Source organism: Camelina sativa, chromosome 11, assembly GCF_000633955.1.
Source record: "Camelina sativa cultivar DH55 chromosome 11, Cs, whole genome shotgun sequence".
NCBI lineage: Eukaryota > Viridiplantae > Streptophyta > Magnoliopsida > Brassicales > Brassicaceae > Camelina > Camelina sativa.
In genome coordinates, this window is record NC_025695.1 from 48,286,009 (window position 1) to 48,309,676 (window position 23,668).

At 32.8% G+C, this 23,668-nt stretch overlaps 4 protein-coding genes and 1 long non-coding RNA gene across 17 annotated transcripts in view; 4 read left to right on the forward strand and 1 right to left on the reverse strand.

Moving 5' to 3' along the window:
* LOC104727150 (agamous-like MADS-box protein AGL27) overlaps nt 1–2,232 on the forward strand; it is a 5,413-nt gene extending 3,181 nt beyond the window's left edge. The window contains exons 2-7 of one of the 5 annotated variants that reach the window (XR_002034184.1): nt 707–764; nt 968–1,029; nt 1,110–1,206; nt 1,311–1,357; nt 1,665–1,706; nt 1,878–1,893. Coding sequence is in view for 3 of the 5 variants with exons in the window: in XM_010446172.2 (XP_010444474.1) it covers nt 707–764; nt 968–1,029; nt 1,110–1,206; nt 1,316–1,357; nt 1,665–1,706; nt 1,868–1,978 (412 nt within the window). In the remaining 2 variants the exon portion in view is untranslated. Of the gene's footprint in view, nt 1–706; nt 765–967; nt 1,030–1,109; nt 1,207–1,310; nt 1,358–1,664 lie in introns of all 5 variants that reach the window. The other 4 variants (XR_002034183.1, XM_010446172.2, XM_010446169.2 and 1 more) reach the window with 4 other exon arrangements.
* Nucleotides 4,124–8,161, forward strand: LOC104727152 (agamous-like MADS-box protein AGL31). 6 transcript variants are annotated; one of them, XM_010446174.2, is made up of 7 exons: nt 4,196–4,441; nt 6,562–6,619; nt 6,820–6,881; nt 6,966–7,062; nt 7,176–7,217; nt 7,519–7,560; nt 7,728–7,946. In XM_010446174.2, the coding sequence occupies exons 1-7, from the start codon at nt 4,257–4,259 to the stop codon at nt 7,827–7,829; spliced, it is 588 nt and encodes a 195-aa protein (XP_010444476.1). In that variant the 5' UTR covers nt 4,196–4,256; the 3' UTR covers nt 7,830–7,946. The 6 variants fall into 6 exon arrangements, with proteins under 6 accessions (XP_019088245.1, XP_019088247.1, XP_019088246.1 ...); XM_019232702.1 differs by having other exon boundaries at nt 4,127–4,441; nt 6,820–7,062; nt 7,684–8,161; XM_019232701.1 differs by having other exon boundaries at nt 4,127–4,441; nt 6,820–7,062; nt 7,687–7,836.
* LOC104727153 (protein MADS AFFECTING FLOWERING 5-like) lies at nt 8,909–13,543 on the forward strand. 4 transcript variants are annotated; one of them, XM_010446178.1, is made up of 7 exons: nt 8,909–9,209; nt 11,628–11,685; nt 12,173–12,234; nt 12,340–12,439; nt 12,560–12,601; nt 12,828–12,878; nt 13,249–13,543. In XM_010446178.1, exons 1-7 carry the CDS (start codon nt 9,025–9,027, stop codon nt 13,342–13,344), a joined length of 594 nt encoding a protein of 197 aa, XP_010444480.1. In that variant the 5' UTR covers nt 8,909–9,024; the 3' UTR covers nt 13,345–13,543. The 4 variants fall into 4 exon arrangements, with proteins under 4 accessions (XP_010444480.1, XP_019088248.1, XP_010444481.1 ...); XM_019232703.1 differs by lacking the exon at nt 13,249–13,543 and having other exon boundaries at nt 12,564–12,601; nt 12,828–12,881; XM_010446179.2 differs by lacking the exon at nt 13,249–13,543 and having other exon boundaries at nt 12,804–12,878.
* Nucleotides 16,239–20,804, forward strand: LOC104727155 (protein MADS AFFECTING FLOWERING 5-like). The gene is made up of 7 exons (XM_010446180.2): nt 16,239–16,611; nt 18,933–18,990; nt 19,534–19,595; nt 19,691–19,790; nt 19,917–19,958; nt 20,267–20,308; nt 20,700–20,804. The coding sequence occupies exons 1-7, from the start codon at nt 16,427–16,429 to the stop codon at nt 20,802–20,804; spliced, it is 594 nt and encodes a 197-aa protein (XP_010444482.1). The 5' UTR covers nt 16,239–16,426.
* On the reverse strand, nt 20,503–21,155 carry LOC104727154. Its single transcript, XR_758186.2, has 2 exons — nt 21,034–21,155; nt 20,503–20,836 (listed from the first exon to the last, which is right to left on the reverse strand). It is a non-coding gene; the product is annotated as an uncharacterized LOC104727154 (long non-coding RNA).

Consider the following 23,668-nt stretch of genomic DNA (forward strand, 5'->3'; position numbering starts at 1 on the left):
TTAATGTTAAATATACAACTTAAGATTTTTCTGAAATTGTAAAAAGTATATTCATGTTATTGCATCAATATATCATTGGTAAACAGCATTTAGGATTAGAGTCGTGACCTTTCTCCCTGAAATGTCAAACACACTTTCTTGGCTTGTCCTCGAAGGAGAATCCTGTCATCATTTAGCTAAACGATTTGTTGTTCTATATAACATTGATTTAGCTTAGGAAAAAATGTGCTAGTCAAATGGGAGCAGTTAGAAAATGTATAGATATAACAGGATCTTCGGGGATATGAAATTAAGAATTTAGAGATTATGTACTTATAGCATTACAGTTTAGATTGCATGGATATAATGATGAAAGAAAATCTGATGGAATAAGAAAAGCTAAAATAGACCAATACAAAAACTAATTGGAAGCTAACGTAAAAGTGTTTTAATTCAAGAACTAATTGTAAGCAAAAATAGACCAATACAAAAACTAATTGTAAGCTAAGTACTGTTTTAAGCTATATATGTACACTTTAACTGTTTTAATACATAGGCGCCTACTAGTACTGAAGTAAAGTTGTTTAAAAACAATATTGATCAGTGACACAAATTGGTTCGCTCTATAATGTCATCTATTGATGCGATTGCTGGTATTTAGTTTTGTAATAGTTTTGCGTAAATTATTGTTTCTAATGCATTTTTGTTTTGTTCATGATATCTCCAGCATGTCCAAGATCATCGATCGTTATGAGATACAACATGCTGATGAACAAAAAGTCTTAGTAAGTTAGCTAAGAACATTATTCGAAGGGTTTTGATGTTGTGATATGATAGAAGCACTAGTTCGAGCCTGAGATAAACTCATTGTTTTGAATTTCTCATACTGGACTTAATTCTCTAAAGTTACATTTATTGCTTTTCTTCAGAAAACTCAAAGAACTTCACAATCTTTTTGACTATTCCCTTTGTTTTCTCTATGTCCTAGGATCTTGAGGAAAAAGCTCGGAATTATCTTCCACACAAGGAGTTGCTAGAAATAGTCCAAAGGTCAGCACTAAGATACCTTTATCCCCCTTTTCTTCTGATAAAAAATATATTTCTTTTCTTTTGGAAACTTATGAATACAGAAAGCTTGAAGAACCAATCGATAATGTAAGTGTAGATTCCTTAATGTCTATGGAGGAACAGCTCGAGACTGCTCTGTCCGTAACTAGAGCTAAGAAGGTAACTATGCTGCTACTAAGTGATTGTACCAGTTTCCTAAAAATGTTTTAGTTAGATTTACAAGAATAGTCTTTTAACAATCCTTAATTAATGTCTCGTTGTAGAGTAGACAGAACTGATGATGGAGGATTTGAAGTCCCTTCAAGAAAAGGTTAGTGCTTTGGTTTTTATTTGCTAGCAAAGCCATATGTTGTAGGGTACGCTGATTCTTAACCTCGGAGTCTGCAGATTACTAAACCAAGTTTAACTGTTAGGTCTTGTCTTAGTTCCTGATTTCTTCTTGGTTTTATTTATATGAAACCCTAACCATAACAAATGAAAAAAAAAAACATGTTGAAATTCTTGATCAAATTCGACTTTTTTCCGTGGATGAGAATCACTGGATTTGGATGGCGATGATCAGATAGCTTCTAAAAACTTGTTAGAAACTAATGACCTTTACGATCTTGTCCAAACAGGAGAAGTTGCTGAGAGAAGAGAACCAGTTTCTGGCTAGCCAGGTGACAAACTCTTATGCCCTATGAAGCTGAGTAATCATATTTGATACACTATATAGATAGAAACACCAATACACTTGCTCAAATATATATATATATATATGTAGATTAATTTCTTGTTAATGTTTAGTAGCTGTAGAAAAACTAAAAGAAACGAAAGAAAGTTTCTTACAGATGGGGCAAAGACGTTTCTGGTAACCGAAGGTGAGAGAGGAATGTCATTGGAAAATAGCTCCGGTAACAAAATACCGGAGACTCTCCCGCTGCTCAAGTAATCATCATCATCAACGGCTGAGTCATAGCCTGATTCAGAATTACAAAAAAAAAAAGTTTGTAAATTAGAAAAAGTTGCATAATCTCAAACCTTTTTTTATCTTCCTCTGTGTGGAAATTAAGGTAAAAAAAAGAACTTTTTTTATATACGAAAAAGTATTGTAAAACTAAGATAAAGATGTCGACCTTTATTCAAAAAAAAAAAAAAGATGTCGACCTTTGTTGTACCTTCGTAGACAAGATCAGAATTCGTGTGTTTGTTTTCTTGTCTGCAAGTACGGGATTGGATATATAAATATGTTTTTCTTTCTTCAGCGTGAAGAACCCTAGATATCTTCAGTTTGTTTGATCAGTTTTCTTACCTTAGGCGGCATAGTTTTCGAGTTTTTTATAGCTTGACCATATCAGATATTTTGTACTTTTTCTAAGTTTATTAGTTCTGCTTTTGAGGAAGTCCAGAAATAGTAAGGAAAAAAGGTGGTACAAACCTCACACAGGCATTTTACTTTAAATATATTAAGATATCATCCAATCACGGTTGTAGCAAAGTCTTGATGGGCTTATATTTGCTTATTAAAGATACTATTTGGGCCTAGCAGAAATGGGATTACAAGTTTACTACCCGAACCCAGAAACAGTGGAACCGGACGGTAAGTGACGAGGGAATTGTCGTAGTCGGTTGGAGTCTTAACGAGACAATTACGTGTAAACCCAAAGGCCAAAGTAAATTCTAAAATTAAGACATATGCATATACGGATATACCATTTCTATTATATTCAATTCAAAGCCATATCCTGACGATTCGTTTTAATAAAAATCTCATATACTTAAATAATATTACAAAATTTAAGAAACGTGAAAAAAAAATCATACGACGAATGCATTTGTTTCACATTTTTGTGATCAACAAAGAGATAAGAAGAAAAAAAACACGCCCGCAGCAGGTGATTCGACATGCGTTTACACGTGTCTTAGCTATATCAAAACGAACCGTTTAACACTTCTCACTTGACACTGTGTGTGTGTGTTTTTTTTTCTCTCTCTCGTTTAAACAAAACAAAAGAAAAAAACATACTTCACTGATTTTTGCTCAAAACCAATTGAAAAGGGGAAAAAAAAAGAGAATAAATAATAAAAAGCAAAAAAAAACGTTCATTGCCTCCGGCCAGTTAGACGGACATCAGAATCAAAATTAGGAGATAAGACTTGCCGGAGAATTAGAAGAGATTGTGGACTATAAAATGGATACTAAAACAAAAGAAGTCCATCACAAAATATGCTTTTCGTTTTAGATGCTTTAAGTGTTTTGAGAACCACCCAACTCAAAAGATTATGGTAGTAAAATTGTATACTTGTGGTGTCTTTACGCATAAACTATGTGTGTTATATGCAATACTTATTTTTTTTGTCATAAAGACTTCTACATTTCGTGTTTCCCAAAAAAAAAAAAAAAAAAAAAAAACTTCTACATTTCAATTTGACAGACATACTAATGTTTGTTCTTTCCTTATTCGGTAGATTGTAGAAGTTGTATGATAGTTTGATGTTGAAGATAACTTTTTACAGCTCAATTTAGTTCTTAATTAGTTCGATATCACACTTTTATATTTTGTCATACAATGATTTAATTACCACTACATATATCGCTGAAATTATTCCCAACATTATATACAAAATAATAATTATGAACGGAAAGGTTATCAGTAATTTCTTGAAAATATTTGAAGTAAAATCTAATCGTCATCCATTGTAGTGAAAATTTGAATCCGAACCCCTCTTACATAAATAATAATCGAAACCCCTTTAAAATAAACCGTACCCGATTCGTATACACTACTTCCCGACCAATGTATCCGAATTAATTACATAAAAGAAAAAGAAAAAAGAAACAATGAGATAACCACCGCAGAAAACAATCTAAAATATAGCATAAAACAATCTAAAATATAGCATAAAACCATTGTTCAGTGGGGATGATGATCGGAGTCAAACCGGTCTAACCGACTGGATTAATAGTCAAATTGCTAACAACGCCGCCAAGCGTAAACAAAAAAAAAAAAGTAAAGAGATTACTACGACTCTTCAAAACACAACCGTTTCCACTTATTATTTTTTACTCTCGTTTAACCAAAAAAAAAAATCCCAAAAAAGGGGAAAAAAATAAGAGAGAAACGAAGAAAAAAAAAAAAGAAAAAAAGAAGCAAAAAAACATTTGAGAGTCTCCGGACATTATTAGAACCAAATTAGGGCATAACCCTTATCGATCGGAGACAGAAGCCATGGGAAGAAGAAAGGTTGAGATCAAGCGAATCGAGAAGAAAAGCAGTCGACAAGTCACTTTCTCCAAACGACGCAATGGTCTCATCGAGAAAGCTCGACAACTCTCAATTCTCTGTGAATCCTCCATCGCTGTCCTCGTCGTCTCCGGCTCCGGAAAACTTTACAATTCTTCCTCCGGAGACAAGTAAGCTCACTTTCCCCACTTCTTGGGTCTCACTTTGTGCCTTTTTCTCTTTTGTTTAATTATTTTTTCCCATATAGAAACTTCAAATCTAGGGCTTTTTGTTCCCTTCAACAAATCAACTGAGATCTACTCTTTGTTTTCTATATGATGAGAGCCGATGCTTACGCTTAAACCTAATTTGATATTTTAATTTCTCGGTGTTCTTGGTGTTCGTTTCGTGCTTTTTTTTTTTTTTTTTTTTTTTTTTTNTTTTTTTTTCTATCTTTAAATATGGATTTTTATTTTTATTTTTTAAAAATTTTACCTTTAATTTTTACAAAAATTTAGTATTGCATGTGATTCAAGAATTTTTTCTACACGTGGTGATATGTTCTCTGTAATCTTTGTATCGCTAATTCATCTGTTGTTCACTTTCAAGATTCTTTTTTTGTTTTCTTAAGAAACAATGTGTATCTTTTAAGATTTTGAGATTTGGTTTCTATCCAATATTGCAATGCACTTCCGGTGTATTTGTTATGAGATTAATTGGGGCCAGTGGTAACATCGATCAAGAGTCTTTGGTTTAAATTAGATATGCCACATTGTGCAATTACTGATCGGGGATTTATTGTAGACTGTTTGTTTTATAATTTCTCTTCCATTGAGTGTTGATTAAGTACCTTCCCAGGTTTATACTTGCTTTTGAAGGCTGGTTGTGGTGCTTGGATAAATTTTCACATTAATACTTGCTACACATGCCACATTACTTATCAAACCGGATATCGATTTTCACCCTTTTAATCCTTTCAGCGTAACTGTTGTGTCCATATGACACCAATACAAGATAAATATATCTAGATTAGTGTGAGTGAATTTGTATTACTCTTCCAGTTGTTACTCCTCAAGATGTTTTGCCTAAGTCTACGAGGACCTTCTTCTACTATATGTGGCAGTGGTCTAGAGGGTCAATTAAGTAGAAATTGATGAAACCAGTAGAATACAACCATTTGTTCAATGAATTTATTAGTCTTCTATCTTTGGTTGTGGATATTCCTAACCATATGACCTTTTGACATTCTTTCATTTAAAAGAAATCTCAGCTACTTATCTTTTAGAACATATTGAATTGAGTTCAATTAAACCAAAATGAAACTACATTGTCAAATCAATAATGACAGTGTGTTTCTTATATATAACTTACAGAAATCATCAATGGGATAAGAAAAATATGTCTCCGAGAAAATGGGAATGTAACTCTTGTCAATATAGGCCTTCTCATTGCCTATATTGACACCAAAAATGCTTGATCAAGGAAGCATGCATATGCTAAATTTTTAACAGTACACACTATATATATATATATATATATGTTCAATTTTGGGATCATTAATTCTCTATTGCCTCTAGTTTACAATACTTAAAACTCTAGTTGTAGCTAGGTAGTTTCTTGGGTAAGTTTTTTGTACCTTAACTAAATTGCACTACACAAAGTGTTTTGGCTTGAGATCAAGATTTTTATTTAACCAACTTTTTAACTTTACTTCTTTTTGAGATTAATGTTAAATTCACAGCTTAGGATGTTTCTAAAATCGTAAAAAGTATATTCAATTATTCATGTTATCGCATCAGTATATCATGGAAAACACCAATTAGGATTAGAGTCGTGACCTCCTCCCTGAATTGTCAATCCCACTTTCTTGGCTTGTCCTCGAAGGAGAATCCTGACATCATTTAGCTAAACGTTTTATTGTTCTATATAACATTGATTTAGCTTAGAAAATAATGAGGTAGTTAAATGAAATCATGGGGAGCAGTTAGAAAATGACTTTGACTGTCGCTGGCAAGTTACAATTGCATATATATAACAGGATCTTCGGGAGTGAAAGTGTATTTATTTAAGCTATATATATGTTCACTTAACTGTTGAAATACATAGACGCCTACTGAAGTAAAGTTGTTTAAAAATTATATTGGTCAGTGACACAAATTGGTGCAGTATGTAACGTTTATAAGCATTATTTCACTCCGGTTTGCTCGCTCTACAGTGTCATCTATTGATACTATTTCTAGTATGTAGTTTTGTAATGGTTTTGTGCAAATTATTGTTTCTAATGCATTTTTGTTTTTTTCATGATATCCAGCATGTCCAAGATCATCGATCGTTATGAGATACAACATGCTGATGAACTAAAAGTCTTAGTAAGTTAGCTAAAAACATTATTTTGGAAAGGGTTTTGATGTAATGATATTATAGAAGCACTGGTCGAGCCTGAGATAACTCATTGTTGTTTTGAATTTCTCATACTGGACTTAATTCTCTAAAGTTACATTTATTGCATTTTTCAGAAAACTCAAGAACTCCATAATCTTTCTGATTCCCTTTGTTTCTCCATGTCCAGGATCTTGAGGAAAAAACTCGGAATTATCTTCCACACAAGGAGTTACTAGATATAGTCCAAAGGTCAGCTCTAGTACACCTCTTTATCCCCCCTTCTTCTGATAAAAAAAATATTTTTCTTTTTCTTTTGGCAACTTATGAATACAGAAAGCTAGAAGAACCCGTCGATAATGTAAGTGTAGACTCCTTAATGTCTATGGAGGAACAGCTCGAGACTGCTCTTTCCGTAACTAGAGCTAAGAAGGTATCTATGCTGCTACTAATTACGTAATTGAACTAATTTCCTAAAAATGTTTGTTTAGTTAGATATACAAGAATAGCCTTTTGACATAATCCTTAATTAATGTCTTGTTGTAGACAGAACTGATGATGGACGATCTGAAGTCCCTTCAAGAAACGGTTAGTGCTTTGGTTTTTATTTGGTAGCAAAGCCATATTCTGTAGGGTATGCTCATTTTCGAATACTATTAACCTCGGACTCTGCAGATCACTAACTCTAGATATGTCTCTAGGTCTTGTCTTAGTTCCTGATTTGTCCTTGGCTTTATTAGATGAAACCCTAATTCTAACAAAATGAAAAAAACATTTTGAAACTCTTTGATTAAATTGGGCTTAAGAGTCGCCGAATTTGGAGGGCGAAGCTCATATAGCTCTAAAAACATGTTAGATTCTAATGACCTTTACGATCTTGTACAAACAGGAGAAGTTGCTGAGAGAAGAGAATCAGTTTCTGGCTAGCCAGGTGACAAAGACACAAACCCTTATGCTTCATAAAACTGATTAATCATTTCCTGGATACACTATATAGATATAAACACCAATACACTTGCATAAATATATAGATTAATTTCTTGTGAATGTTTAGTAGCTGTAGAAAAACTAAAAGAAACGTAAGAAAGTTTCTTACAGATGGGTATGAAGACGATTCTGGTAACCGAAGGTGTGGGAGGAATGTCATCGGGAAATAGCTCCGGTAACAAAATACCGGAAACTCTCCCGCTGTTGAAGTAATCACCATCATCAACGGCTGAGTTTTTCACCTGAAACTCATAGCCTGATTCAGAATATAAAAGAAAGAAAAAAGAAAACAGTTTGTAAAATAGAAAAAGCTGCATAATCTCAAACCCCTTTTATCTTCCCTCTATGTGTGGAAACTAAGGTAAGAAAGAAAAAAAAAGGAAAACGAAGCTTTTTTTTATATGAAAAAGTATTGTAAAACTTAAGATAAAGTTGTCGACCTTTTGTTGTGCCTTCGTAGACAAGATCAGACAGAATTCGTGTGTGTTTGTTGTATTCTTGTTTGAAAGTACGGATTAAAATATAAATGTTTTTTTTTCTTTCTTCAGCGTGAAGAACCCTAGAGAGAGCTTCTAAATTATTTTTGTTTCCCTTACTTCAGTTTTATTGATTAGTTGTCTACCTTACGTGGCATAGTTATATTAAGTTTTTTTTATAGCTTGATTGAAGAACCATATCAGATATTTTGTACTTTTTCCTAAATTCTTCTTTTGAGGAACTCCAAAAATAGCACTTTCAAAGGAAAGACTTGGTACAACAAATAGAACACACAGGCCTTTTAACTACTTTAAATATATTATTATTAGATATCATCATCCAATCTCGTTTCTAGCAAAGTCTCTAGATGGGCTTACATTTGCTTATTAAATAAATCATTTGGGCCTACCAGAAATGGAATTCAGGATTACTACCCGAGCAGTGGAACCGGACGGAGTAAGTTCGTATACGAGTAAACCCGAAAGTAAAATTTAAATTCACTGTTAAATACACATACACCGGTCGACGTATGCATATAATAGAAATGGTTATAAAGTCATATCCTCACAATTCATACCACGAATGCAGTCGTTTCACAATTTTTTTTTTTTGTGATCAACGAAGAGATAATAACATAAACGCGCCCTCAGGTAATTCGACATGCGTTTACACGTGTCTTAGCTATATCAAAACGAATCGTTTAGTACTTCTTACTGTGTGTGTGTAATTTTTTTTTCTCTCTCTCTCTCGTTTAAACAAAACAAAAGAAAAAACATACTTCACTAATTTTTTGCTCAAAACCAATAAAAAAGGAAAAATAAAATAAAAAAGAAGAACAAAATAATAAAAAGCAAAAACGTACAGTGCCTCCGGCCAGTAAGACGGACATCAGAATAAAATTAGGAGATAAGGCTTGTCGGAGATCAAAACTATGGGAAGAAGAAAAGTGGAGATCAAACGAATTGAGAGCAAAAGCAGTCGACAAGTTACTTTCTGTAAACGACGCAATGGTCTCATAGAGAAAGCTCGTCAACTCTCGATTCTCTGTGAATCCTCCGTCGCTCTTGTCATCGTCTCTTCCACCGGAAAACTCTACAGCTTCTCCTCCGGCGAAAGGTAACTAGCTAACACTATATATTTTCCTCTTTGTTAATCTTTCTCGAGAAACATAGAGAGAATTACTAAAGAACTAGGGTTTTGTTTTCCCCCTTTCGAATCTTTAAGCTGAGTTTCCTGTTTTGTTCTTCTCCATGATCGATGTGTAGCTTTAAACAAATTTAAAATTAAACAATGTGGTGGCGAAAGATGTTCTTGATGTTTGTTTTGTGTCTTTTTTTTTTTTCATTTTCTATTGTTTTTCATTTATGTTGGAGGGATTTGTATTCTTTCTTTTATCTTTTTTTTGGGAATATTATTGCATGCACTTGGAGAGATTTTTCTACACGTGGTAATCGTATTGTATGTTTGTCTACTCGGATTTCAACTCATCTTAATTTCTGTGTACTTCATCTGTTGTTGAGTTATAGAAGAACAATGTACATTGTTTAATTTTTGAGATTAGTCCTCATTAATTATCCTCTTTTTACTCAATGCACCTCCGGTATATTTGATATAAAGTAAGTAATGCAGCTGATTAAGGGTCTTAATTTAGATTGGAATAGAAGCCACATTATATGTTAAGTACTTATTTGGTTATCTACAAGTGTATTAATTGTAGATGATTTGTTTACTAGTTCTATTATCTATGGTTTGTTACTTAAGTAAAAGGTTTGTAGTTGATTTAAATGGCCAAATGTAGTGTTTGCATTACTCCTTTGATTGGATATTGATTTTCTCTCCTTTATCTACTATAAATCACACACATTTTGTTATGACATTACGGTGACAATAGTGTTTAAACCATTGGACTCCAAGCCCCAATCATGTGTACATACTGAGTAGCTCTTTCTTTCTCTGCTTGAATTGTTGTTCCCTTCTGTTTTGCAATGCGTTAACAAAAAGAACTGTGTTGAGTTATTGGGTCTCATGGGCCAAATAAACTCTCTCTATACCATCATTTGGCTCCATACATTAATTGTGTCTTTTGTTTTTCCTTTATAAATTTCTTACAATGACCGGAACTGAGAGATATTGTAGAGATGGGAATATAAACCATTCATCGCTAAATATAAAGCTTCGTAGGATTGTCTTGATTTTAACAGCACAAATGCTTGATCATCAGAGTACATATGTTAAATTGGCAACTAACATGCACGAATTATAGACTATAGTGGAACTTCTTTCTTTTGGCTTCATATTTTATATTATTCAAAACTCTAGTAATAGCTACTTTCTTTGGTAGCTCCTTTGATACCTTAATTTAGTAAAAGTGTTTAGTAAAAGTCTTTGGTAGCTCTTTAGTAAAAGTGTTTCACTTGAGATTGTGATTTTTATGTGTCTCACTAATTGCATAGTTTCAAATCACACCTTAGCAACGTGAAGATCAAGTGAATCAAATTTCACTCTATATATTGAAATCCTGAAATAGATCACAAAGTAGGAATGAATTTGTGAAAAGAGGGTAGGTATCCATAAAAAATATCATATAGGATAGCAATAAAACAGACTATAATACTTCAACACATAAGCTATAACTTTTCTGATGTGTTTTGTGGGCTTGATTTGGGCTCAATCCTATGAACTTTAAACCTTTCCCTAAGAAGCTAAACCCCAATCACTTCGCTTATTGTACGTTTAAGAAGTGTTTCAAAATCTTATGTACATTAAGCAAAGGTTTATTTTCAATCTTCTAGTTCGGTTGGTTGTGTAAGAGCTTCAAGCCTTCAATACAATGTGGAGGTTGGAGGGTAGCTATAGTTTTTTCTATATGAATTTCCAATGTTGATTTCATCAACTTTTGGAGATCTTTAATTGCGAACATGAATTTCATCAACATTTTCCTAAGAGGAACTATCTTTTTCAGTCTATCGTATCTATTCAGTTATTGTTTTCTGGACTGTTGTTAATTAGTTCCTTAAATTAACATAACCTAAATCAATATATCCAAAACCTTGCTAAGTTAAAAAAAAAATTCAGGGGCTGCAAATTTGATTACATATAACAAAAACATAGAGATGAACTTGGTCGTTATTGCAAAGTTGATATAGTATGATAGTAGAGTAGATTAATTTCCTATATATATATATATATATATGCATGACATAAAAATGAAAGAGAAGATTGTGGACTGACAAAATGAAACTAAAACTAAGGAAGTCCATCACAAAATATGGATATATCGTTAGAAAAAGTACCAAAACAAAAACAAAAAGTTAACGAACCTTATATATGTACTATTTTTAGCTATATACAAGCTTTGAGTAACGCTAATTAACACTAATTAATACAAATAATGATAGAAATAACATGTCTATATATATTTATTTTCTTTCTAGTCTCTCTATTTTAATATTATATATGTGTTTCGTAGTTCCAAAATAGTTTTGCATATATTATTTCTAATGCCTTTGTGTTCATCTCTTGATCTCTTTCCAGTATGGCCAAGATCCTCAGTCGTTTTGAAATACAGCAGGCTGATGATCCTGAAACCTCAGTAAGTTTTTCTTAGAACCTCGCGGGCATGCATAGGTTATTGAGATAAGCATTTAGAAGCTAGTTTACAGTCAATGGAGATGTTTGTTGTGTTTTTTTTTTTGCCTTGACATTATTGTGGAGAGAAGCCAAAATAGAGATGATGTATATGTTCTTTACAATCGGTATTGCACTAGAAAGTTTACGGCATGATTTCAAACTTGTCGTATACCAAACTTAGTTCTTCAGGGTCAGAATCATATCTTGTCATTATATACTCATTGCTCTAAAAGTCTTATAATGATTATGTAATTGAGATGAGCATGTGTAAGCTTAGTTAGATTAATCCATTGAGATGGTTGTGACATGGATGCTTTGTGTAGTGCCATTATGGAAAGAGATTAGCATAGAGGTAGGTAGTTCTTCGCTGCCGGTTTTGTATTAGAGTACAAAAATAATATTCGAGGTCTTGAAAACGCAAGAAATTCAGAGTCTTTCTTTTATGGCAGGATCTTGCAGAAAAGGGTATGAATTATCTTTCACAAGAGGAGTTGCTAGAAATAGTCCAATGGTTAGCACTAAGACTCCGCTTCCCCCCTCCTCCTCTCTCTCTATCAAACTTTTGTTTTTTTTTTTTTTTTGCTTTTTTGTTGATCTACGCATATAATATATGCAGCAAGCTTGAAGAAGCGAAAAGCGATAATGCAAGTATAGATTTTCTAAATTCCCTGGAAGAGCAGCTCAAGACTGCTCTCTCTGTAACTAGAGATAGGAAGGTATAAATGCTGCTACTAATTAAGTATAGATTCTACAAAGTTCAAGAATCATTATTTGGATGTATAATTTTAGACCATTTATTTCCCCAGTTTGACATAACTCTTAACGTCTTTTGGCAGACAGAACTAATGATGGACTTTGTGAAGACCCTTCAAGAGAAGGTTAGTGTTTTGGTTTATATTCCCATCCCAAGAGCTATGCTGACTCTTGAATCCTACTAGACCAAGTTCAACTCTCTAGATATGTTTTGTGGTCTTGTCTTAGCTCCTGAGTTATATTCTTGGTTGCAAATTATAAAAAAGGAAACCTTAAAAAATTTAATCAAATTTCACTTTCCCCTTCGATGAATCACCAAAATGCTAGGAATGTTGATGTTGTTTCAAACAGGAGAAGCTACTGAGAGAAGAGAACCAGATTTTGACTAGCCAGCTATCGAAGGTACCATCTCTTATGTTTGTAGAAGCTAATAAACCATTTCTATACACATTAGATTCACAAAAAATACTTGCATATACTACTTACGTATGACAGTTAGGGACTCTGATGGATAGTAAATTTTGTCTGAGCTAATAACTCGTGTTTTTTTTTTTTCATTGTTTCTTAAGAAACATGCTTTTAAACGGTAAGAAAGTTTATTACAGATGAAAGTTAAGGACTGATGGATGCTACAAAATTATGAGTGAGACTTATAGTTTTTTTTTTTTCAATAATAAAACCATGCTTATTAAAATGTAGATTCTTAGTAATATTTACTATCAAATCTATAAGGAAAAAAAAAACTAAATATATAAAAACAAATTTCTTACAGAAGAAGAAGTCTCTGAAACCAGAGGGTGCAAGAGCAATGTCACCGGGAAAAAGCTCCGGAAAGAACCCACGGGAGACTCTCCTGCTTCTGAAGTAACCACCATCACCAACGGCTACTGATTCAAAAACTAAAAAGTGTATAAAAAAAATCTGATTATGGAAAGATACATATATGAAATACCACCCTCTTCTTTCCCCTGCTACGGAGAGATTTGAGGGAAGAAGGCATCAAATAAATGTATTTGATTTGTATTATTACCTTCGGAGACAAGATAATGAATAAATATTGTTTCTTATGTTTTGTATGTTGTTTTTGTCTGCAAAGTAGGAATTGGTGAGTTTATAAAAGTTTTGCTTTCTTCAGCGTGAAGAACCCTATAAGGCCAAGTTTCAGATGGTTTTTTTATTTTGATTTTTTTTTTTTTTAAATTGGGAGAATTTAAATCAGAGTGATGTGATTAAGATAAGAGTTTCTGTGTCTTTTTTTTTTTTTTTTTTTTTTNTTTTTTTTTTCTCGCAAGAGGAATATATTGTATTAAACATATCAAGGCATACATGGGCTAAAGAAAGCCCTTTCAAAATGCAAGATTACAGAAAAGGTTCAGGCCCAAATAGGCCAACAGAGGTTTCCCACAGAAGAAAAAATTAGATTTTGTCTCGATCTCAAACCACGTGTCGACGATTGGAGAAAGACCAATATACGTGTCAGATGAGTAGTCTAAAGCGAACCGACTTCATCCTTCGCCGTCCGAGCACCGATTCCGATGAAAGAACCACCGTTGATAATAATATCAAACAAAGATTCTTCTGTTTTTTCACCGGTAAAAAGCAATCGAGGCTCCAAGTAAAGCAATAACGGCTTAAGGCAGTGTTAATAAGCGACGGAATCAACTTCTTTTCTTCAACTTAAAACTCAAATCTCTGTAATTATTCCTGCAAATCGAAACTCAAAAGAGAGTGGGTCGAATAAAAAGCATTAGAAAGCAAGATTGCTTTCACTGGTATCACCAACACCTCCCAATGAGAATTATTAGAAGGAAAACTGAAAAAGCAACGAAAACCGGATCAAACATCGGCACAAAACAGAAAGCCAGCCAACACCGCTATGTAAGCCGACGATGCTGGAAGGGAGCCAGCCAGCGCCGCTACGGAAGCCGACGATGCTAGAAGGGAGCCAGCCAATACTGCTTTAGAAGCCAGTCGATGCTGGAAAGGAGCCGGATAAACCGGACAGCGAGGGTAGAACACCGCTAGATGGAATCACGAGAACACGGCAACGGAAAGCCATTTACGGCGATACCGAACTTCATTCGGACATAAAAACCGACAAAACATGTCGGACGGTAATCAAAGATAAGAGCCTCTCTCTCTCTGAAAAATATTATAGAGAGAAGAAAGAGAGAGGATGATTGATGTGATCAAAAGAACACTTCCTGTGTCTTTTTTTTTTAGGAACTCTTTTATCAAAAAAAGAAGAAGTAATTTTAGGCGGAAGGTCGGTAAAAGACTTGTCTTAGCTGTCATCGTTAAGCCCAGATTCGGCCCATTTAGTATAAGATCACCCAGTTTTCCTACACAGTGAACTGGAATTTTTAATTTAATTTAATTAAATTTTAGAGTATGCGATTTCATTAATTAACATCAATTTCATAGTCAAATTTCTACTTCAATAGTATCATTAATCGAGTAAACATTTTGGAATGAAAATTAGTCGTGTCCTCGAAAATTGAAGGCGAAGTTTTTTGTTTTTCTCTTAAATTAATAATCTGATATCGAGAAAGTAACATAATCAAATCTGAGTAGCAACTTGAGCTCGAATCATTACTATTACAAGGCCCAGCCCAAAGGTTTTGTATTTTTTTTTTTTGTATATTCCAGACCAATAATTGTGTTGCGTACGGCCCGATACATACTCATTACTGTGGGTGAGAGGAATCAATGTCTTGGGTAGTACTAGTAGTAGTAGTAGTTCACTAGTTTGTTTGATCAGTAGCTAAGCTTCTTCACTCGAGCTGGCAAAGTCGAAACCGGATTAATCGGGGGGCTCGGAATTTAGAAGCCACGTTTTAAGAGAGGTTAAGTGTTTTAGACTCGTATCAACAACATTACTTAAAGTACAACTGTCACATCAGTGGTTGGATATGTACCCTGTTTTAGAAATCGCTAGGCGTTAGTCGGGCGGTCGGGGTGAGTCTAGCGCCTAGCGAAGAAATCGGAGATTAAACGAGGATTAATCGGGAACTAGTTTTAGAGTTATTTTATTAAATTAATAGTAAATTAAAAATATATAGTACTAAATATATGTATAATTCTGTTTATATGAAAAAAGAAAAATATCAAATAAAATATAAAGCTATAGTATTGTCTTTAAAACTATGGTAAACACATAAAAACGTAATTTTAAGAAAACAAATTATGATTTTAATTAAAAGTTTGTACATTAGTTATTGTAAAACATCATAAACTATTAATTTAAATGTTTAAATAACAAAAATATATATATATTTGATTTATATTTGGCTCTAAAAATAATTGGTATATACTAAATGGAAATAATCGGATTAGACGGTATAATTGAATAATCGATGCTAAGTGGAAATTAGTCATTAATTAAGACAAAAAAAGTGGGTTTAGCGATTTTACGGGGTGTAATTGGTGCTAGGCGGAAATTTTTAAAATACGGGATATATATGGTCCGGAGTCGGGACATAAGTTTACAAATCCAAATCCTTTCTTTTTGCTTATAACTCGGATTTTACTTGATATGTAGTAGTATAATAAAGTTAAAGTTTTAAAGCTACTTGGTCATATGAACGAAGAGATAAATATAATAAGTTAATAACTAATCGAAAGGACCACAGGAAATGAAAACGCGCCCTCAGCGAATTCGGCATGCGTTAATACGTGTCTAGACTCTATTAAAACGCGCCGTTTAGCTGCTCTTTAATTTTTGTAATTGTTTTTTTTTTTTTTTTTTTTTTTNCTCATACTACTACTATGTTCATTGACATTAATTAGGGAATAAAAGTGATACAAAGAAGAATGAAATTTTTGCTCAAAAATAAAAAGAGAAAAGGAATAAAAAAAATGCAAAGCGTCTCCGACCAATAATACATACAGACATCAGAATCAAAAATTAGGGCATTTAGACGTGTCGGAGAAAGAAAGAAGAAGAAGACATGGGCAGAAGAAGAGTTGAGATCAAACGAATTGAGGACAAAAACAGTAGACAAGTCACTTTCTGTAAACGACGCAATGGTCTCATGGAGAAAGCTCGTCAACTCTCAGTTCTCTGTGGCTCCTCCGTTGCTCTTTTCATCGTCTCTTCCACCGGAAAACTCTACAGCTTCTCCTCCGGCGACAGGTATAATTAACTAACACACCATTCCTCCTCTTATCTTGTAGATTCCCTTTTTTTTGCTCAAGAACTTTGAAACTAGCTAGGGTTCTTCTTGTATATATATGTTCCCTTCGAATCTTTATAAGCTTGTATCTTTTTCGTTTTCTTCATCTTCAAATATCGATGTGTAGGAATTGAATCTAAGATTTTAAACAATGTGGTGGCGGAAGAGTGTTCTTGGTGTTCGTTTTTTTTGTTTTTTTTCTTATTTTTAATTGAATTTTGTTGGAGGGATTTGTTTTTTTTTTTTTTGCATGCATTTCAATAGATTTCTTTCTACACGTGGTTATCTGTAATTCATGTTTGTTTATTGGTATTTTCAACTCAATCTTTAGCTGTTTATAAGTTTTGTAAGAACAATGTACATTGTTTAATTTGAGATTTAGTCTAGGCACGTTATACCCTCTTACCCAATTCAATGCACCTCTGGGAGGACTTATTGAGATAAATTACATTGATTGGGGTGATAGTATGGATCAAGAATCTAGTGGAAACGAGCTAGTCCCATTTGTTTTTTTTTGATTTTTGATTTTTGTTTAGTTTACAAGTGTGAATTCTAGATGATTTACTACTTTCTCCTCTAATTGATTTTGATGGTTAAATGAAGTTCTTTATAATGAAGACTCTCTAATTTATTGTTTGAGAGATGCTTCATTAATTACTCCTTTGATCGAGTATTAATTTTCTTTCTTATTTGTCATCGATAAATCACACCTGTCCACTCCCAGTAGCATGGCGGTGACACTAGTACAAATCACAAGGCTATATAATTTAATCTATCTTTAATTGTAATTTTTGTGTGCATATAACAACTTGCAAGGTGCATGACAAATAATGTTTACTGAGTAGCTCTTTCTTCCTCTTCTAATAATGTTTCCTTTTTTTTCCTTGAAATGCATTTTTTTCCCCCCTTGTTGAGGTGTTGGGTCTCATGGGCCAGAGAGAGTGAGCCTCTACATCCATTTTGTTCAATACATGTAATCTTGTTTTTTTCCCTCTATCATGTGATCTACAATGAACCGAATTGAGTCCTTACAGAAATGGGGCCGGGGAGGCATTGCCTTCATAGTAACTCTACTAAATGCGTGATCATGTAAGGGCAAATGTTAAATTCGCAAGTATTATGCATAAATTGTAGATATATAGAAGTAATGGAATTTTTCTTTTGTTCAAGATTTACAACTCTAGTTGTACCTAAGTTTCTTTAGTAGCTCCTTTCATACCTTAACTCAGTGGCACTATATAAAAGTGTTTTCACTTGAGACTGTGATTCTCACATTTGAGAGAAGTAGATAGGCGCCATCATGCATACGTTAGCTTTTGTGGCGTGTCTTTCTGGGCTTCATTGGGCTCAACCCTATCGATTTGTAACCTTCCCTGAAATGCTAGTCCCGTTTTCTTTGCTTATTGTGTAACTATTTGAAGTTCTTATGTTTATAGCCAATGGTTTTGTTTTCAACTGCCCAGTTTGGAGTGATTGTGTGAGTGCTTCAATACTATGTGAAGGTTGGAGGGTAATTATAGCTTTTCATATACAAATTGTTAGTTTTCATCACCTTTTGGAGATTTTGACTCACAAACATGAATTTTATAAATATTTCATTTTAAGGGTGAAAATCTTTTTGAAAATATACTAACTTCAACTGCTGTTAGTTTGAAAATATATTAAAAAATCGATCATTGGTTTAGCTTTGATAATGATAAGCAAGTAGTGACCAATTAAATACTCATATGAATAAATTGCTCATCTTGTACATATATTCAAAAACTTAATAAGTCAAAATATTGAGAGGCTGCAAAATAAGTTGATTAGAGTTGTTATTGCAGAGTTAGAAAGTAGAGCATTGACAGTAGTACGTTTTCAGTAGAGTTAGAGTTGTTATTTAGATTTACGTTTTCAGTAGTAAATTTACCATGTATATGCATTGACATTAAAATGAAAGAGAAAATTAAACTGAAGTCTTTCATATAATATGAATACATAGTTAGAAATATACAAAAAAACTACCAGTTAACAAACCTTGAGTTATTATTTCAGCCATATACACTAAACATTTTAGCCTTAAGTAAGGTTACCAAAACTGTGATTAATTGAGTGTAGTAACACAAATTGATGATGTATGTCGTCATATTGATGTTATATATATATAAGATATCATGTATATATATAAAGAAGATTTCTTTCTCTATGAAAGTCTCTATAGATATTTGTTCCGTAGTTTCAAAATAGCTCGGCATGGATTATATCTAATTGCCTTTTTGTTTCTTTCTTGATTTCTCTCCAGCATGGCCAAGATTCTCAGTCATTATGAAACAAAAAATGTTGATGATCGTAGAACCTTGGTAAGTTTTCCTTAAAACCTTGCATATCTGGTCACAGTCCTGGGTACAGTAACTGAGATGAGCATTTAGATGATAGATTATAGTCCATTGCGATGGTTGTTATGTGGATACTATATATAGTGCCTTGTCATTGTGGGGAAAGACTGTGTATGGAAGTATTTGTACTATAAATTCTACAATAAGGTTGTAAACTTACGTATATACCAAACTTAGTTCTCTAGGCTTATAATCATAGATTGCCATCTATATATACACTCATTGCTCTCAAAGCAGGCTAGAGCATATATGATTGAGACCGATGAGCATTTGAAGCTTAGCTCGTGTAGTCCATTTTAGATGGTTTTAATGTGAATACTTTGTGTAGTGTCTTTTAACATTGTGGGGAGATATCGGCATTGAGGTTTTCCGATGTTCACTACTTGTGCATTAGAAGGTATATGATAAGTTTAGAAACTTATCGCATACCAAATCTAATTCTTGATTGTTGGAAGCATTTGTGTATCTTGGAAACACAATAATTTTACAATCTTTCTTTCATGGCAGGATCTTGTAGAAAAAACTCCGGATTATCTTTCAAACGAGGAGTTACTAGAAATAGTTCAATGGTTAGCACCAGGATCCCTTTTTCCGCACTCGTCCTCTAATCAGACCAAAAGTTTCTCTTTTCTTTTATTTTGTTAATCCTTGAATAAATATGCAGCAAGCTTGAAGAAGCGAAAGGTGATAATGTAAGTGTAGAATCTCTAATTTCCATAGAAGAACAGTTCAAGAAAGCTCTGTCTGTAACTAGAGCTAGGAAGGTATATATATGCTGCTACCATAAGTGATTGCTTCTATCTATTTCGTTTTCCAAGAACAGTCTTTGGATCTTGCCTGATTTTGGATCATGTTTCCCAATTGACACAATCCTCAATGTCTTGTTGCAGACAAAGCTAATGATGGAGCTTGTGAAGACCCTTCAGGATAAGGTTAGTGATTTTGGTTTTAATCACTGTCCTGCCCATTGTTAGGCTATGCTGATTCTTGACTCCGCTTAACCTCAGAGTATGCAGAACACTAGTTTAGCTCTCTAGGTTAGATATATGTCTTTTGGTCTTGTCTTAGTTCTTGATTTATTTATTTTGGTTTCATTTAAATGATGAAACTCTAGTGAAAGTTGATTAAAAAAACAGACGTCGTGAAAATTTTGATCAAATTGGTGAATTCACACAACTACGATGAGGATGGTTTAGAAGCTGTTAGAAACTAAAATGACCTTATGATCTTGTCCAAACAGGAGAAGTTGCTGAAAGAAGAAAACAAGGTCCTCGCTAGCCAGGTAACAACAAAGACACTTGTCTCTTATGCTTCTAGCTAGAAGCTAAGTTAACCACTTTAAATCAGTATAGATGGACACTGGATAAGAGAGACACAGCATGCACTTGCCTATACTACTACATAACGTATGAACTATGAAAGCTTAAGACTTTGATATATTATATATATATACATATATATATATATAAGAAAACATGCTTTCAAAATCTTGATTTACTTGTATAAAAAAGCTTCTTACAGTTGATAGTTAAGAACCTTAAATAATGGATTATACATATAACAAATGAATACATAAAACCAAAAATACCATATGCTTCTGAAATCTAAATCTTGTATAGTAATCATATATATTAAGTATCTGTTAAAAATAAATGTAATGGAAATTCTTACAGATGCGGGAGATGAAGAAACTACTGGAGACAGAGGATGAAAGAGCAATGTCACCGGGAAATAGCTCCGGCAATAACCCACCGGAGACTCTGCGGCTTCTCAAGTAACCACAATCATCGGCTGATTTTCATTATCCTTCCTGATTCAGAAATAATGAAATAACAAAAGTTCATTTATATATATTTGTCAATCATTAGGAAGCTCTCTCTATACATAAATTATAAATAAAACAAAATTATCTTTAATTTCTCCTCCTGCTGCGGGGAAGTTTATAGAAGAAGAAAGTATATCAAATAAAGATATGGACTTTTGTTGTTGTTGTTGTTGTTGTGTTACCTTCGGAGAGAGGATCACAGACTGTGTTTTTTTTTGGGTGTGTTGTTCTTATCCGAAATAAGGAAATTGATGAGAGTTTTAATTAAAGTTTTGCTTTCTTCAGCTTGAAGAACCTTTAAGGCCAAGACTACCTTACCTACTATTAGTTGTGTTATTTAATCGCTAAGTTTGTTGTTACTTTACCTTCGTGGCAAAGATACAACAGCATATTCTTTAGTAATGAATTTTTTAGCTAGCTGTTAAATTTAAATTTTCCTTTTCAGAGAGAAATAAAATTGTATCGATGATATCGATAACTCTGTTTAAAAAAAAACCAAAAAAAAAACTCAGTAAAGCATGCAAAGAATTGTCTTAGCTTTCATGGTTAAGTCCATAATCGGCCCATCTGTTAGATATATCGGCCCATCATTAAACAAAAAGAAACCAACATATAGACGGTGAAGTAAATGATATAGGCCTGGTACAAGACTTTTTAGACTTTGATACAGCTATTTATTTGCTGATCAAACTTTTTTTACTTTTTTTTTTTTAAGTTGTGTAAGTGATTTTTTTTTCAACTTTGTTTTCCCAGATTTGTTTAAGTTTCAAAACCAGACTTTAAAATTAAACAAATATAAAATTTTATTTTTTCTCTCTCTTATTATACTTAAAACTCTCCAAAAGTTTATATATAAATTTTACATAAATTATTTTTACACATTAATTATTTTTATTTTTTTATCTTTTTTTTTTAATCTATTTTAATAATAATTATTTTTATTTTCATTATCATCATTTTAATATATTTTAATAATAAAAGTAACAGCTTCAGTTTTAAAAGTATTTGTTATCAATCAAATTTTAACAATTAAAGTTTCTACAGTCAAAGCATTTACAACCAAATTCTCTACCGCTAAAATTTTAAAGTTAAAATCTTTACAGCCATACTGTTATAGCATCTACCAATTAAAATAGGCAAGTGTAATTTTCCATAGCTAGTTGTCAAATTTTATTTTCATGGCAACAGAGTTACATAGTACAAATTAAATCGGTCAGATGCTATAGTATTGTACTCTTTAATGTATGTGATAATAAATACGGAATATTTCGATTTTATTGACTGATACCAATAAAATAGGTAAGTGTAATTTTAATTTCCGTTGAACTCTTTAAAAAATATTTATTTTCTAATTTCTATATCTGTGTGAACAATAATTTACTATTATAGACAATATTTTCTATAAATACGGATTTACATTCACAAATTTTATTTTCATGGCAACGGTTACATATCTGTATTATATATTTGGCAAGAAATAAAAGTAATTTCTACGAAATTTTAGGGATTAGATATGTAGAATACGATTATAATATACTTCATTGGTCAACACAAATACTAGAATGAACTTAATTTCCGTTGACCTTCCAAAGAATTTATTTTCTATGTAATATTTCATATTCAAAGTAATGATTCTAATGATAAAGAAGGTTAATAGCTATATATAGGGGTTGGTGTTAGTGAAGTAAAGTAAATCAAGAAGAGAAAACAACAACACACACATACGACATCATACCACACACACACACAAAAGATGGAAAAGAAGTGTATGTTGTTGATGATGATAGTGATGATGATGGCACTGACGATGATGCCATTACCGGCAATGAGTGAATCATATGCAGCTTGTGAAGATAGGTGCATTAGTTCGTGCCAAATTTTCTTTGCCGAAAAAGCAAAATGCATTCACGATTGTATTGGTACCAAATGCCACAAGAAGCCACCTCGGTATGTTTGTATAATGTTTTATCTCTCGTATATGCTTATATGGTATATGTATATGGGTGTGTAGTGTGTACTGACATATGGTTTCTTTTTGGTGGCTATGGATTTTGCAGGATGGCTTCTAAAGGAATGTTTCAAGAGATCAATGCTTAGAAAGAGAATATAGAAGTTGCCCAAACAACGATGTTTCGATAATAATGTTTTAGTTATTGTTTTGTTTCTCGTTTTATATGATTTGAATAATAGTATTTCACCATCAAATATCTTTACAATGCCATTGTTGTCAACATATAACTTCATATTTAGACATTTCATCCGTTCTCTGGTCAACTGGTACAATAAACCTCAGCTATCGTCGTGGCTGAGTCCAGATTCAAAAATGGTCCCGGCCAATCCTATCACTGGCTATCGCCTCCTCTTATCAAACTTTAGGATATTAATAATCATTATTCATCAAATCCGATATTTATGATTAAATATTCTGCATATATAAGAAATAATCGTAATATTTGTCGGTTCTTCTTAATAATTGCAAAAATAAACAGAACTAAATTAAACCATTAATACAAAATCTTACTTATATGATTGATCAGTATTACTTCATATATATAGCTAACTTTTCTGTCAAAATGTAGACAGCTAACTTTTGGGTATTTTACCCCTAGCTTTGAAAAAGTATGTAAATTTTAACGATCCAACAAAACAACACAAACTTTAATATTTTTATTAAATCTAAGTTTCTAACACGAATTATAAAAATCCTAGTACATCTGTAACTAGAGCATATATCTACTGTTAATAGATATTAAAACATCCAAACTCCGAAGGAGCTGGCGCCAAAATCTGATCTTTTCAAACCCACTTAGAAAATTC

Coding starts and splice junctions, on each gene's coding strand:
- LOC104727152 (XM_019232698.1), top strand. CDS start 4,257: ATGGGAAGAAGAAAGGTTGAGATCAAGCGAATCGAGAAGAAAAGCAGT. Junction 7,063..7,175: donor CCGTAACTAGAGCTAAGAAG/GTATCTATGCTG, acceptor GTCTTGTTGTAG/ACAGAACTGATGATGGACGA. Junction 7,561..7,727: donor ATCAGTTTCTGGCTAGCCAG/GTGACAAAGACA, acceptor AGTTTCTTACAG/ATGGGTATGAAGACGATTCT.
- LOC104727153 (XM_010446178.1), top strand. CDS start 9,025: ATGGGAAGAAGAAAAGTGGAGATCAAACGAATTGAGAGCAAAAGCAGT. Junction 9,210..11,627: donor AGCTTCTCCTCCGGCGAAAG/GTAACTAGCTAA, acceptor ATCTCTTTCCAG/TATGGCCAAGATCCTCAGTC. Junction 11,686..12,172: donor CTGATGATCCTGAAACCTCA/GTAAGTTTTTCT, acceptor CTTTTATGGCAG/GATCTTGCAGAAAAGGGTAT.
- LOC104727155 (XM_010446180.2), top strand. CDS start 16,427: ATGGGCAGAAGAAGAGTTGAGATCAAACGAATTGAGGACAAAAACAGT. Junction 19,596..19,690: donor TTACTAGAAATAGTTCAATG/GTTAGCACCAGG, acceptor ATAAATATGCAG/CAAGCTTGAAGAAGCGAAAG. Junction 19,791..19,916: donor CTGTAACTAGAGCTAGGAAG/GTATATATATGC, acceptor GTCTTGTTGCAG/ACAAAGCTAATGATGGAGCT.